Genomic DNA, 13611 nt, shown 5'->3' on the forward strand with positions numbered 1-13611 from the left:
CAGGGTGTAGGAGCCCGAGCCCACCTTGGACTGCCAACCAACCCATCTGGGCCTGCCCTGCGGCCCCGCACCTGGCCTTGCCAGGGTGCCCCGGGGAGTGGGCTGGTGACTGAGCCGCTGCGCTGGGATCTGGGCCCACCCCACACCCCCCCTTGCTAGGCAGAGCGCCCTCACAGTGTGGGCCAGTGGCTGAGCCCCTGCCCTGGGATCTGGGACTGCCCTGCACCCCCTCGCCCCCTCCTTGCTAGTCAGAGGTCCCCACAAGGCCTGGGGTGGTGGCTAAGCCCGCTCTGCTGTGCTGTGGATGCAGGTCCTGTGCGGAGCCCCCGTCCTGCCTGCCAGGTCACAGGAAGCATGGCCTTTGCTCCTCAGTGGCGCTCCCATGGTAACTGCATTTAGGGTTAGGAGCCGGGCTGGTCACCTTCCTTCACGGGCAAACCCAGAAGGGTGCTGTGCTCTGCCACTGAGGGGTGGGAAGCCCGGGTGGCACAGGCGGGAGAACCAGTTCTGTCAGATGTTTGCCTCCCCTACCTTCTCTCTGCCTCTGCTCAGGTGCCTGGCAGGCCTGTTCCAGGGAGGCCTGTGTGCACATAAGGCTCGTCTTTCCCAGGGGAGTTCCAGGGCCCATGGGAGAGAAACCGCTTGCAGGAAGCCCCTGAACACTGACACACGGGCTGCCTCCGGGCTCAGCTGCGGCCTGCACAGCCACGAGGCACCGGCGTCCAGCAGGTCGGGGCTCTGGACGGGGAGGTTACCTTGTCCTTCGCTTCCAGGGGTTTGATCTCCACAGAGCGGGCGGCACGTGTCTGCTCGCTGAGTGCTGGCAGGCTTTCTTCTAATAAGGGCTCCTTGTTTTTCTCTTTTTTCAGTGCGATTTCTTTTCTGCAGCTAATATGAGGAAAACAGACCACATGCAAAAGAAAAGCCACATGGCCACGAAAATGTCACTTCACCAGTAATCAAAGAAACACAAACGAAAACAGCGACAATTACGTTCTTCACTCGAATGTTTACAGAGATGTTTTAAAATCCCCAGGATCTAACGGCACACCTGACTCCCAAATTTAAGCCTGTCACTGGTTCTCTCTTCCAAACTCTGAACTCAGGCCCCGCTGCTGTTTGACAGCCTGGCAGGCATTTCACGAGCATCTGGGACTCCATCTCTCCAGACCAGCGTGCCCAGCCCTGGCCCACCGTGCCTCCCGTGGGCGCCCCCGTCTGAAAGCTCGTCCCTGGAGGGCTCCTGCTCCTCTGCTCGGGCTTCCTGTGGGGTCTTCAAGGCGCCTGCTGCCATCCCCTTCACCCTCCACCTGGCCCCGGCCACAGCCCCTGACTGTCCCGCCTTCTCCTGTGCCATGATCCCCAGGCCCTGGCCATTTGCCACACCATGTCCAGAGAGGTCCTTTAGAAGATAGGCCAGGAGGGGTCAAGACCCTGCCAGGCCCCAGCCCCAGGCCCTGGGCCTTTGAGTCCTCCAGCCATCTCCCGAGGCCTGCACGCCCCCGACCGGGCCTCCACAGCCACGTGGGTTCCAGGTTGAGGACCCCTTGCTGCCGAGACGTCACTGCTCCCAGCGCAGCCCACCACACTGGCCTCCCCACGCTGCTCTAGCCTCTGCATCTGCCGCGCTCCACAGCTCGTAAAGAAATGCACAGCAGGGAACGGGGACCCTGTGGCCCCTGTAGCTCCACTTCTCCAAGCTGATTTTAGGGCTGTGTGGACAACTGGGCAAAAGGCCAGGTTCCTGGGACAGTGCCCCACGTCACTCAGACCAGGAGGGTGTGGGCACGGTTCCAATGTCCAGCTGAGGGCTGGACAAATAGCCCATGGCACTGACAAGTGTAACGTTCACATCGCAGGCCAGCGTTTGTCACCAGAGTGTCACTTATGTCATCTAAAAGCATCTTGTAAAAGCGAACACAATGGAATCACATATAATCACAGCACAGATGTATTTCTGAGACGGTCTCTAAATCTAAAAGTGACTTTCTATAGTAAGGAGAGTTAGTTGTTAAACAGCCTGATGATAGTCGACTTCAGCAACTCTGAAGTGAACTCGTGCCTGAAGGCTGTCAGAGCCACTAGTGCCTGACCTAGCACTGCCCCAGCACCCAGTGCCCAAGGGCCCAGGGCCTGTGCCCCGCCTTTCTGTCCTCCTGGGAGGCGCTGGGCCAGCCTGGGGAGCTCCCCTCACCGCCCCTCCTCCCCTCCATGAGGAGCACCTCCTCACAGCCCACCTCCAGCTCGACCCAGGAGAACCGGCCACAGCTGAGTCCCCGTGCGCTCACTCTCCCCAGGCACCGCCCCCCCAGACACGCCCTCCCCGGAGGGGCAGGAGTCCAGGGCAGAGGGTGGCTGCCGGTCGTCCTCGTGGCCGGCTTTCCCCAGGCCGGGCACTGCACCAAGCGTGAGATGGAACCCCAGGCGGTGCGGGTGGGACTGCACGCACCTGGCCTGCTCCAGCTCGCTGATGTGCACCTGCCCGACCGCGTCTTCATGCTGCGTCGCTGCCTCCCTCAGCTTCAGCTCGGAGCACACGTGGGCGAGGCTGTGGGGAGTGCGGCCAGAGTCAGCTCTGCGCAGGGGCAGAGGGAGCCAGAGACGGAAGCTACTGGGCTTAGCGTGCTCAACAGTCAACTAAAGATATTTTCAGTACTGTCTGAAGGTAAGCAAAATCTCTAGGGAAAAGTGCCAGGTAGCCCCATCACGCTTCAGGCAGGATTTTTTCCCGCTCCTCCACGGCTCTCGTGTGAGGCGCTATCTGTCGGCGCCTGGGTGCCGTCCGCAGGTAGGCTCAGCACCCACCACAAGCAGAGAAGCCTCCACTCCCGTTGAAAACCCTGTTCTTGTAAAAATGCTTTCAGGTAAGCGGGAAAGCTGCACAGACACCAGGGGGCGCCTCGTGACCACGCCAGCCCCAGCTCCCTCTGCCTCGCCCTCCCCTGGGATATCTGAGCAAGCTGCAGATGGGACTTGCGGCCTTTCCCCCGATCCTTCTGTGGCCCGGGCACGCCTCCATTTATCACACTTCTCAGACATTGCTTATTTCACGGATTGAAAGTCCGGGGCAAGCCCTGTCGACCAAGTCCATCAGGACCATTTTCCAACAGCACATGCCCACCTGGTATCTCTATGTCACATTTTGGCAATTCTTGAAATATTTCAAACTTTGTCATTATTCTGTTGCAGGGATCCGTGTCCAGTGACTTTGAGGTCACCACTGTAACTGTTTTGCGGCACCATAAACCATGCCCATATAAGATGGTGAACTTAGCCCATAAATGTCCCATGCGTTCCGATTGGCCCACTGCTCAGCCGTTCCCCGATCTCTGTCCTTCCCCCTGGGCCTCCCTATTCCCCAAGACACAGACATTTTGAAATGAGGCCAGTTAATCCCTTACAATGGCCTCTAAGTGTTCAAGAGAAAGGAACAGTCGCACGCCTCTCACCTCAAATAAAAAGCCAAAATGATTACATTTAGTGAGGGAAGGGTGTCAAAAGTGGAGACGGACTGAAAGCCAGGCCCCCAACAGTTGCAGAAGAAAAGCCTGAAGCTGGCAGGGGTGGGTTCGTGAGGTTTCAGGACAGAGCTGTCTCCGTGACATAAGAGTGCCAGGTGGAGCAGCAAGTGTGGATGGAGAAGCTGAAGCAAGTTAGCTGGAAGATCTAGCCCATCAGAGCACTGCTGGTGGCTATGCTAATCAACAGTTTTTCACTGTAGACCATACAGCCTTCTACTAGAAGAAGATGCCGGCCAGGACTTCCATGACTGGAGAGAAGTCAATGCCTGGCTTCAAAGCTTCCAAGCAGAGGCCGACCCTCTTGCTAGGGGCCAACACAGCCGGGGACTCTCAGCTGGAGCCAGTCCTCATTCACCATTCTGAAAATCCTAGGGCCTTTAAGAATGATGCTAAATCGACTCTGCCTGTGCTCTGTAAGTGGAACAGCAAAGCCTGGGCGACTGCACATGTGTTGACAGCAGGATTTGCTGAATACTTAAAGCCCACCATTGAGACCTACTGCTCAGAAACACAGATTCCTTTCAGAATAGTACCGCTCAGTGGCAACGCTCCGGCCACCCAAGAGCTCTCACGGGGATGCACAAGGAGATGGATGCTGTCTCCGCGCCTGCTGACACCACATCCATTCTGCGGCCTGGACCGCGGCGTCATTTCCACTTTTTAAGTCTTACTATTTAAGAAGCACATTTAATAAAGTTATAGCTGCCCCCAAGAGTGACTCTTCTGATGGATCTGGGCAAAGTGAATTGAAAACCTTCTGGAAAGGATTCACCATTCTAGATCCCATTAAAAACGTTCCTGATTCATGGGAGGAGGTCAAAATAGCAACATTAACAGGAATTTGGAAGAAGTTGATTCCAGCCCTCTTGGATGACTTTGAAGGGTTCAGGATTTCAGTAGAAGGACCTAAGGATGTCGGGGAGCAGCAGGAGAACGAGAATCAGAAGTGGGGCCTGAGGATGGGCTCATCTGCTGCCATCTCTGGAGAAACCCCTATGGCCTCTTACGGATGAGCAGAGAAAGCAGTTTCTTGGGATGGGATCTGCTCCTGGGGAAGATGCTGTGAACACCGTGGAAATGACAACAAAGGACCCAGAATATTCCATGGATTGAGCTGATAAAGTGGCAGCAGCATCTAAGAGACTGACTGCAATTTTGAAAGAACTTCTACCGTGGGTGAAATTCTGTCAAACAGCATTGCCTGCGACAGAGAAATCTTTTGTGAAAGAGTTGACCAATGTGGCAAATTGTATTGTTGTCTTATTTTAAGAAACTGCTAGCCTTTTTAGCATTTTTAGTACATACATTTTAAATGAATATAGGTACATTTTTTAGACATAATGCTGTTGCACACTTGGCAGACCACAGAATAGTGTGAACACGACTTTTACATACACTGGAAAACCAGAAAGCTCATGAGACTTGCTTTACTGGGATACTCGCTTCGTTTTGGAACCCAACCTGCAGTATCTCCAAGATACACCCGTAAAACAAGAATGTTCTCTTAAGGATCAGGGATAAATTTTAAAATAAAAATATCATATTTTATTTAAAAAATTGTTAGCAACAGGGTCATGCTGTGTTGCCCAGGCTGGAGCGCAGCGGCACGATCAGAGCTCACTGCAGCCTTCACTTCTTCGGCTCAGGTGGTCCTCTTGCCTCAGCCTTGTGAGTAGCTGGGACAACAGGTGTGTGTCACCATACCTGGCTAATATATTTTTAAAATTTTTTGTAGAAATGGTGTCTCGCTATGTTGCCCAGGCTGGTCTCAAACTCCTGGGATCAAACAGTCCTCCTGTCCCAACCAAAAATACCATTTTTATAGACAAATATTTTTATTTACTTGGTGTCCGAGTTCCAGGGACCTTATTATTTGCACAGACAACTACATAATTAATATTTTTACATGTTGTTCATTTTTGTATTGCTTTGGAGAAATCACGCTCTGGAAGAGAAAGGAGCCGTACCCACCGAAGGCGGTAGAGATCCGCTAGGCCCTTGCTTCCCACCGCGGACTCCGAAATCAGCACCCCCAGCTGCAGGACGGGGACCGCGAGCTCATGCAGGCACATCTTCTGCAGGGCCTTGACCAGGTGGTCCAGGAAATACAGACTGTACGTCTACACGGACACATGACACACGAATGAGGTCATGCGAGCAGGTGCAGACCACAAGCACAAGGGTCTTTCCTCAGAAACCCCCTCCCTCCCTGCGCCAGCGCGTGTCCGCACACAGCAGGTGCTCAGAGAGGGTCTGTGGGATGGACGGAGGGTGAGCTACCTTCCCTCCCTCCTCCACTCATGGGTTTCATTTTATCACGTGATAATTTTTGTGAACATCAGCACCCAACTATGAAGATCCTCATAAGAAAATACTCATTCACGTATTTATTCAAACTTATGTGTTTGTTTCACTTTTCTACTAAAAACTACTGACTCATTAGAAACAGGATTTCTTTGTGTACACACAACCACTTAAAAACTTAATATATGCAGAAGAGCTAATGCTTCCCATGATGTTGGACTCGGTTTGTTAAAACCATTACTCTTGAGTGGGACATTAGGAAAGCTGGACGACCCTGTTGCAAAAATCTAAGAACTGGGGGTTAATCAATGTCCAAAGAATGACCGGGCCAAGATCTGGAAGACGGCATCCTTCCAGGACGCGAGCCCGGCCGTCGGGCACCGAGGCACCCAGGACTCGAGCCCACCCATCGGGCACCGAGGCACCCAGGACGCGAGCCCGCCTGTCGGGCACCGAGGCACCCAGGACACGAGCCCGCCTGTCGGGCACCGAGGCACCCAGGACGCTAGCCCGCCTGTTGGGCACCGAGGCAGCTGAGGGCCACATGGTGCTGCAGATGGTGCTGCAGGCTGGGCTCAGACAGCTGGGTTCAGGGCCCACCAAGAGCTCCACTCTCTCTCTTTCAGGCTGGGTTCCCGAAGGGCTGCACCTTAGAACTGAAGGAGGAGGCCGTCCCCTCGGGGACAACAGCTGGGCAGAGGGGCTGCGGCAGCCTGGAAAGCACAGCGGTGCTTTGAGAGGCTGAGGGAATTTGAGAGGTCCATGGAATTGATCCGTCCCAGTGAGGCTGATTGGGAGAGCGAGCGAGGAGTTACAGGGCTCTCTACGGATCCCAGAGGCATTAAAAGGTAATACAAGGACATTGAGAACAACTTCATGACAATACATCCAAAATATGAAAACATCCCAGAAAAACACAACCCATGAATACTGTTACAAGAAGAAACAGAAGCTCTGAAGAATTCCGTAACTATGAAATACACTGGATCCATAATTTAAAACCTTCTCAAACAGAAGCTCTGGGCTCAGACGGCTTCACCGGGGAATTCTTCCAAACTTTCAAGGATGAAATAACCACCAATCTAATATAAATTCCCCCTAAGAATGGTCAGAAACGAACACTTTCTAACTGACTAAAAGGCCAGCATAACTTTTACCACATCCTGAGGACACACAGGAAAGGAAAATTAAACCTCGTCTTCTCACGAGCCCAGACGCACACAGCCCAGACACGAGCGCCGCCAATCAGAGTGGCGCCATGAAGCGAGTGACAGCCAAGCTGCCCTGTCGTGACCATCACTGAGAAGAGCCAAAGGTAATTAATTTGAAGAATGAAAGAGGAAAACATCATCTGCACAGACGGAGAAAAACATTTGGTAAAAATATACAGACATTCATGACTAAAATTCTTAGCAAATAGAAACTTCCTTCACCAATAAAGATGCATAAAAACCTACAACCAACATCAATTACACCTGAGAGTAAAATGCTGACAACTTTCCTTTGCGACAGGGAGCAAGATGAAACTGGCTGGTGTCACTGTTTTCACTCGGCCTCATACGGGAGGCCCTTGCCAGAATATAAGATAAGGTAAAGAAAAAAACAGTGTAAAGAATGGAAAGTTGAAAAGAAAAATCTGTTTGCAGGTAAAATGACTATGTACACACAAAATCCAAAATAATCTACAGACAAATTACTAAAGTTATAAAGAGCTTAACAACAATAACAAGAAAACAATGCATGAAACACACAGACCGTGGCCTGTCCACACAATGGGTCACCCACAGCAATGCATGAAACACAGACAGACTGTGGCCTGTCCATGCAATGGGTCACCCACAGCAATGCATGAAACACACAGACCGTGGCCTGTCCACGCAATGGGTCACCCACAGCAATGCATGAAACACAGACAGACCGTGGCCTGTCCACGCAATGGGTCACCCACAGCAATGCATGAAACACACAGACCGTGGCCTGTCCACATAATGGGTCACCCACAGCAATGCATGAAACACACAGACCGTGGCCAGTCCACGCAATGGGTCACCCACAGCAATGCATGAAACACACAGACCGTGGCCTGTCCACGCAATGGGTCACTCACAGCAATGCATGAAACACAGACAGACTGTGGCCTGTCCACACAGTGGACCCACAATGCACAAAACAAACCATGGGGACACAGCCACAGACAGAGCCCCTGGTGAAGGACGCTCACCAAAAAGAATCCACCCCAGCAAGGCGAGGAGACCTGGTGGACACCCAGTCCTAGTCCCTGGAGCTGTGTGCATGGCCACAGAAAGGCAAAAAGGACATGTGGATGTGAGAAGGTGAGGACCCCGAGGTGGTGAGGGTCTCTGGGACAGTGCAGGTATGCCCTAAATGTAATGCCGTGGGAGGGAGCAGGAGATCTCCGCATAGAAAGGAGGCCATGTGACCACAGAGGCCGACAGGGATGAGGCAAGAGGGACTCTTCCCTGGGGCCCTGGATGGCGTGCAGCCCTCCCCACATCCGGGTTTGAGCCCGGGGATACTGATTTTGGGCTTCTGGGCCTCCAGAACTGTGAGGGGATCAATTTCTGCTTTTTTTTTGGAGACAGTCTTGCTCTGTCGCCAGGCTGGAGTGCAATGGTGCAATCTTGGCTCGCTGCGACCTCCGCCTCCTGGGTTCAAGCGATTCCCCTGCTTCAGACTCCCGAGTAGATGGGACTACAGGCACGAACCACCACGCCCGGCTACTTTTTCATATTTTAGTAGAGACGGGGTTTCACCATGTCAGCCAGGACGGTCTCGATCTCCCAACCTCATGATCCGCCCACCTCGGCCTCCCAAAGTGCTGGGATTATAGGTGTGAGCCACCGCGCCCAGCCCATTTCTTCTTTTTTAACCACCCGGTCGTGGGAGGTTGCCACAAACACAGGGAACCGTCCTGGCGTGTCTCGCTGGGCACGCATCGTCCTTGGGTGGGGAAAGAAGGAAGGGTTTCCGTGAGTGTCGGCAGTTGGGGGCAGAGAGTGGTGCCGGGAAGGCTGGTGTGGGGCTGGGGGCTGAGGGGACTCTGTCATATCCTCTTTCTGGCTACAGTCCACAGTGGAAACTGGACTTGGGGACACCATGCTGTGACCAAGGTGAGCCTTGTCTTTATGTCAAAGTACCGGCTTCTGGAGACTCTTGGCGTTAACAGTGGAGTCGCTCTTGTCCTGTTTCAGCACAGACAGCACCTCGTCGGGGCAGGAGAAGCAAGCCCACTCTTCTATGCTGGTGGGCACATCTTCCAGCGGTTTGTTAGGAGCTGGGCTTTGAGACTGGAAAGGCAAGAATGCAGGATTTACCTGAAATGGTGGTTTAAACAGCAGACCTCCACGGCATGGCTGCACAGCAGGCAGGTCACAGCCTGGGGGACCCCAGCAAGTGCCCAGATCCAGCCTCTGACACTATTTGCAGGCAGTGCACACAAAGCGTTCTGGCCCGTGCACAGCCAGAGTTGGCCTGGGGGTGCCCAGGCTCAGGAGCCCCGAGAGCTAAGGCTCTGCAGCCTCTGCCTCCTGCATCTCGCCTCAATGGTAGCTGGCTGGTGAGCTCAGCAGTTCATGCCAGGGTGCAGGTGTGAGCATCCCGCTCCGGGAAGCTGAGCAGCCAAGTGGTTTCTCAGACCTGCCCAGCACTTGGAGAAGCGGATATTTACAGAGAGAAAGGTTTCACATGATGAAAAAACACTCTTCTCACTGTTCTGGAACCCAGCCCCCAACACACTAAGGCCCCAGGCTATGCCTGCTGCCACGGCCTCTGAGCCTGGCGGACCTGGGGCAACAACGTCCTTTGTGCAAACTGCATGTTATGTGGCTAGCTCCAGATCCAGGATTCCCGCCAGGATCAAGCTAGGGCGCTTAACAGACATGCCCTTGCATTGTCCTCCAAGAACCCTGAAGGGGGAGAGAAACTGAGGCACAGATGCCGGCCTGGGCCCAGCCCCCGCATCGAGACAACCTGGGCTCCTCTGAGAACCCTGACAGGCAGGGAAACTGAGGCACAGGCCACCCCCCGGCCCAGCCCTGAACCGTGGCTGCCTGATGCTCCTCCAAGAACCCTGACAGGCAGGGAAACTGAGGCACAGGCCATCCCCGGCCCAGCCCTGCACCGCGGCCACCTGGTACTCCTCCAAGAACCCTGACGGGCGGGGAAACTGAGGCACAGGCCATCTGCGGCCTGGCCCAGCCCTGCACCGCGGCCGCCTGGGAGTCACCTGTTTGGCCTCCTTGGCTTTCTCTTCCTTTCCCTTCTCTTTCATCTTCTCCTTCTCCTTCTCTTTTTTAGGTAATAACAGATGCGAGCTGGTTGCTGCCAGGGGTCTGCGGTCTGTAACTGATTTTCCTGCTGTCATCAAGGAAACCTGCCGGGGGGGCATGAAATCCACATTTGCAGCACTGAAAACCGACCTGCGGCCTACTCCGCCCACTCCTCCACTGCTGGATGAGGGACGCCCAGACCCGCGGGGGTCCCTGGACTCCAGTGCTCTGGTAACCTTGCGTCCCCCCGTCAGCTGCTGTCAGGAGAGTGGGGCTGGCCCGGGCTGTGGGCACTGGGGGCTGCCTCACTCCACTGCTGGGGACGCAGCAGGACACCCTGGGCCCTGGGGCTTCCTGCTGGCCACCCCACACCCTCCCTGCAGCGGTCCTCGTGGGGGCTGTTCCCAGGCAGGGAGGACACTGGGCACATCTCCTTGGCAGGCCCAGTCGGCCCCTTGCAGCCCTAGCACACGTGGGGGTCTGGAGCAGGCGTGGCTGGCCCTGGGGGAGGACTCGCCACTCCTCAGGTGAATGCGTTCAAGATCCCTGATTAAGAACACATGAGAATAGCGTTGAACAATTCTCCTAGAAAAGTCACAAAGAACGAAGGTGCGGACACCCGCAGCCCCAGGTCTGGCAGTGCTGGAGGCTGGTGGAGGGCTGAAGATGGGGTGGGGGCCTCCCCGCCTTTCCTGCTCTGCACATGGCTGGGCAGTGGGCCTGTTGATCCCGGGATGCCCTATTGGGCCTCCGGGCAAAGTCATACCCAGAAGAAAGGCCTGCCGTGCCCAGCACTGCCCTGCTAGGCTGCGGCCTGCAGGAGGCTGGGCAGGTGCACGGGGCGGTCCCCAAGGGCCCTCGGCTCCCAACAGCTGCTCCTGGTGGGCCCTATGGGGAGGGGTGGGAGGAGAAGCGGGACGAGGAGTGGGGGTGGGAGTGGGGCACAGAAGAAGGGTCCGGAAGTCCCGTCAGTGACAGTTCAGGGCTGTTGGGCCCCAGATGCCAAAAGAGGTGCCTGCTACGGCCTTGGCGTGGCAAGCTGGGCAGGAGCAGTTTTGGGTGTTTGGCAAGGGCACCAGGGCGGTGTCTGGGAGGACCAGCTGATCTGGAGGCGGATGCGGGCCCCTCCCTTGGGGAGTGCTGGGAATGTGGAGGGCGCAGGGGCCAAGACGGGAGTCTCTCGATTTTCCGCGATGGGAACGATTAGGTGGAGAGGAAGAACCTGGATGTCGCGCCAGAGAAACTGCTCACACCTCAAAGGTCTTCAGGAAACACGGGGAAGGGCTCTGATGTCTTTACAACACACGCTGCAGTTTCCCCGGACCTGTGGCCTGTCCCACGCAGTGGAGCCTGCGCCGGGCCTCACCTGCCAGATGCGCCTGAGGAAGGCGTAGGCTGCCAGGCAGCAGTCCTCGTAGCCCTGGGCACCCGGCGACAGCACCAGGGCCAGCAGGATGTGCCTGCGGGCCAGCGCCTCCAGCTGCTGCACGCTGCGCAGCTGTTCCAGGGACGCCGTCTCCCCGGCCTCTGACACGGGGCTCCGTGGGGGCGTCTGCACGGGCACGTACTCCCCTGAAACACGGGGTGCCCGAGGCTGAGAGAAGGCCTGGTTATGGGTCTGTGGGCCCCGGGCCACTCCCTCCCCTGCCCGAGGCTGCGGTGGACTGCCTGGCGCCTTTCCGAACCCTGCCTCGCTGGCGCCTGTGCGCTGCTGTCTGCTGAGGGCCGGGAGCCAGGGGAGGAACTGCTGCTGTACTCGTTCTGAGAAGGCTGAGCTTGGCCGCCCCCTCACCCCCAGCAGCAGCTCCGCTCCCAGCTCCAGCCCCGGCCCCTCAGGCCCCTGAGGGCTCTCCTGATGCCCTGTGTGCCCCGGAAGCCTCACGATCTGCACCTGGCCTGGGCACCCTGCTCCTGTCCCAGATGGCCCTGAGGGTCTGGGGGTTCTGAGCAGGGGGCTCCCCTCATCCTGACACGGGGCTAGGACCAGCTGCCTCGGGAAGGGTGACCCTGAGAGAGCCAGCATTGTCAAGTGCGCTAGGTCGGCTCCACTGTGTGCACGTGTGTGCGTGTGTGTGCCTGTGTGTGTGCGTGTTTGTACCTGTGTGTGTGTGCCTGTGTGTGTGCGTGTGTGCACACCTGTGTGCGTGTGTACCTGTGTGCACGTGTGTGTGCTTGTGTGTGTGTGCGTGTGTGTGGGGGGAGCTGTGCACCCCACAGAGCTTGCGCCCAGGCACCGGCCATGGTTAAGCCCTGGATGATGCCAGTGAGGCCTCCATTGTCTGCCCAGGTGCCCGTTTACCAGCAACCACCACCTCCCTGCACTGCTGTGAGCAGCGGCCCGCAGCTGGAGAAGGGAGCCCCCACCTCGAGTTGGAAGGGACTCTGGGGATGGCCGAGGTGCCCACAGGGTCTGAGGGGCTCAGGACTCCCCCTCCCCTAGCCTCCTGAGGAAGGCGGCCTCTGGGCTGGCCCAGTCACGTGCCTGAGAACTTGCCTTCCACCTGACCTGCAGGGAGCCGTTCTGTAAAGGTGATTTGGTGGCTGTCACACTGAGTACCTCAGGGCCCCTGCAGAGGGCATTGCTGAGATGCACCAGGGGCTCCTGAACTCCAAAGCCTGCATGGACACGTGGACGCCTAAAGGCTGTCCAGGCTACGGACAAGGAGGAGCGCTGGGGGAGCAGTGTGGGGTCGGCACCCTGGCCGCGGCGTGGACTCACCATCTGGCATGGGCTCTGGTTCGGGGCTGTCGCTGGGTGGCTTCATGGCCAGCAGGATCTCGATGGCCCAGCGGAGGTGGAAGACCACGTCCTCGAGAGGAAAGTGTCTGTGGTAGAGCCACTGGCTGAACTCCAGGAGGTAGTCCACCTTCTGCCACTCCATCTCAGGCTTCTTTGGGATCGAACAGAAAGGGTGACATCCTCAGGATGGCCCTGAAGGTGTCACTTGCACTGTGAAACACTTTCACTGCTCATTTTCTAAAGAAAAGGTTCATTCTTACCCCACAGTTACGTTTGGAGGCCGCCTCTAATGAGACCTAGTTGCCATTTTGGGTCATTGAGATGTTCCAGGTACAGACACGGCAGCACTGCTGTTTTCACAGGCAGCCCTCCCAGGGCCCACGCACCCCCTGCGCCACAGGAGGACACAAGGCAGGGGTCCTGCTGTCCCCTGGTCTGAGGGTGGCCCTCTCTGGGTGGTTCTGTGGGCAGCCCTGTGTCCCTGCTGGAGTGGAGGCCCCCGCAGGGCAGGAAAGGTGCTTGCTCTGTCCCACGCCCAGATGCAGAGCCCAGCCCAAGGCCTGGCCCATGCACACTCGGCACTTAGTTCAGGACGTGGGGTGCTAATCAGATCGCCAAGGTCCTGCCCTTAACCCAGGGCTTCCTCTGTCATGAAGAGGTGGGAAGGGGAGAAGGATGAGGAACCAGTGGGACAGTGGGGCCTGGAAGCCCCGTGAAGGAAGTCCATAGATGGGGAGGGAGGGAAGCAGCTGTGGAG

The 13611-nt window shown here is 56.5% G+C and overlaps 2 protein-coding genes across 4 annotated transcripts in view; one reads left to right on the forward strand and one right to left on the reverse strand.

The window, feature by feature from the left end:
• Positions 1 to 11474, reverse strand: part of LOC110567236 (cilia- and flagella-associated protein 46-like) — a 61793-nt gene extending 50319 nt beyond the window's left edge. Inside the window, 5 exon segments of the mRNA XM_064365549.1 lie at positions 756 to 888; positions 2450 to 2548; positions 5493 to 5641; positions 8984 to 9133; positions 10072 to 11474. Of these exon segments, the coding sequence (XP_064221619.1) occupies positions 756 to 888; positions 2450 to 2548; positions 5493 to 5641; positions 8984 to 9133; positions 10072 to 10233 (693 nt within the window). The 5' untranslated portion in view covers positions 10234 to 11474.
• LOC135270206 (cyclin-Y-like protein 2) overlaps positions 1 to 13611 on the forward strand; it is a 281562-nt gene that overhangs the window by 121484 nt on the left and 146467 nt on the right. The window lies entirely within an intron of this gene.

This window comes from Aotus nancymaae, unplaced genomic scaffold, assembly GCF_030222135.1.
Source record: "Aotus nancymaae isolate 86718 unplaced genomic scaffold, 86718_ANA_hifiasm-v0.15.2.pri h1tg000006l, whole genome shotgun sequence".
NCBI classification, from domain to species: domain Eukaryota; kingdom Metazoa; phylum Chordata; class Mammalia; order Primates; family Aotidae; genus Aotus; species Aotus nancymaae.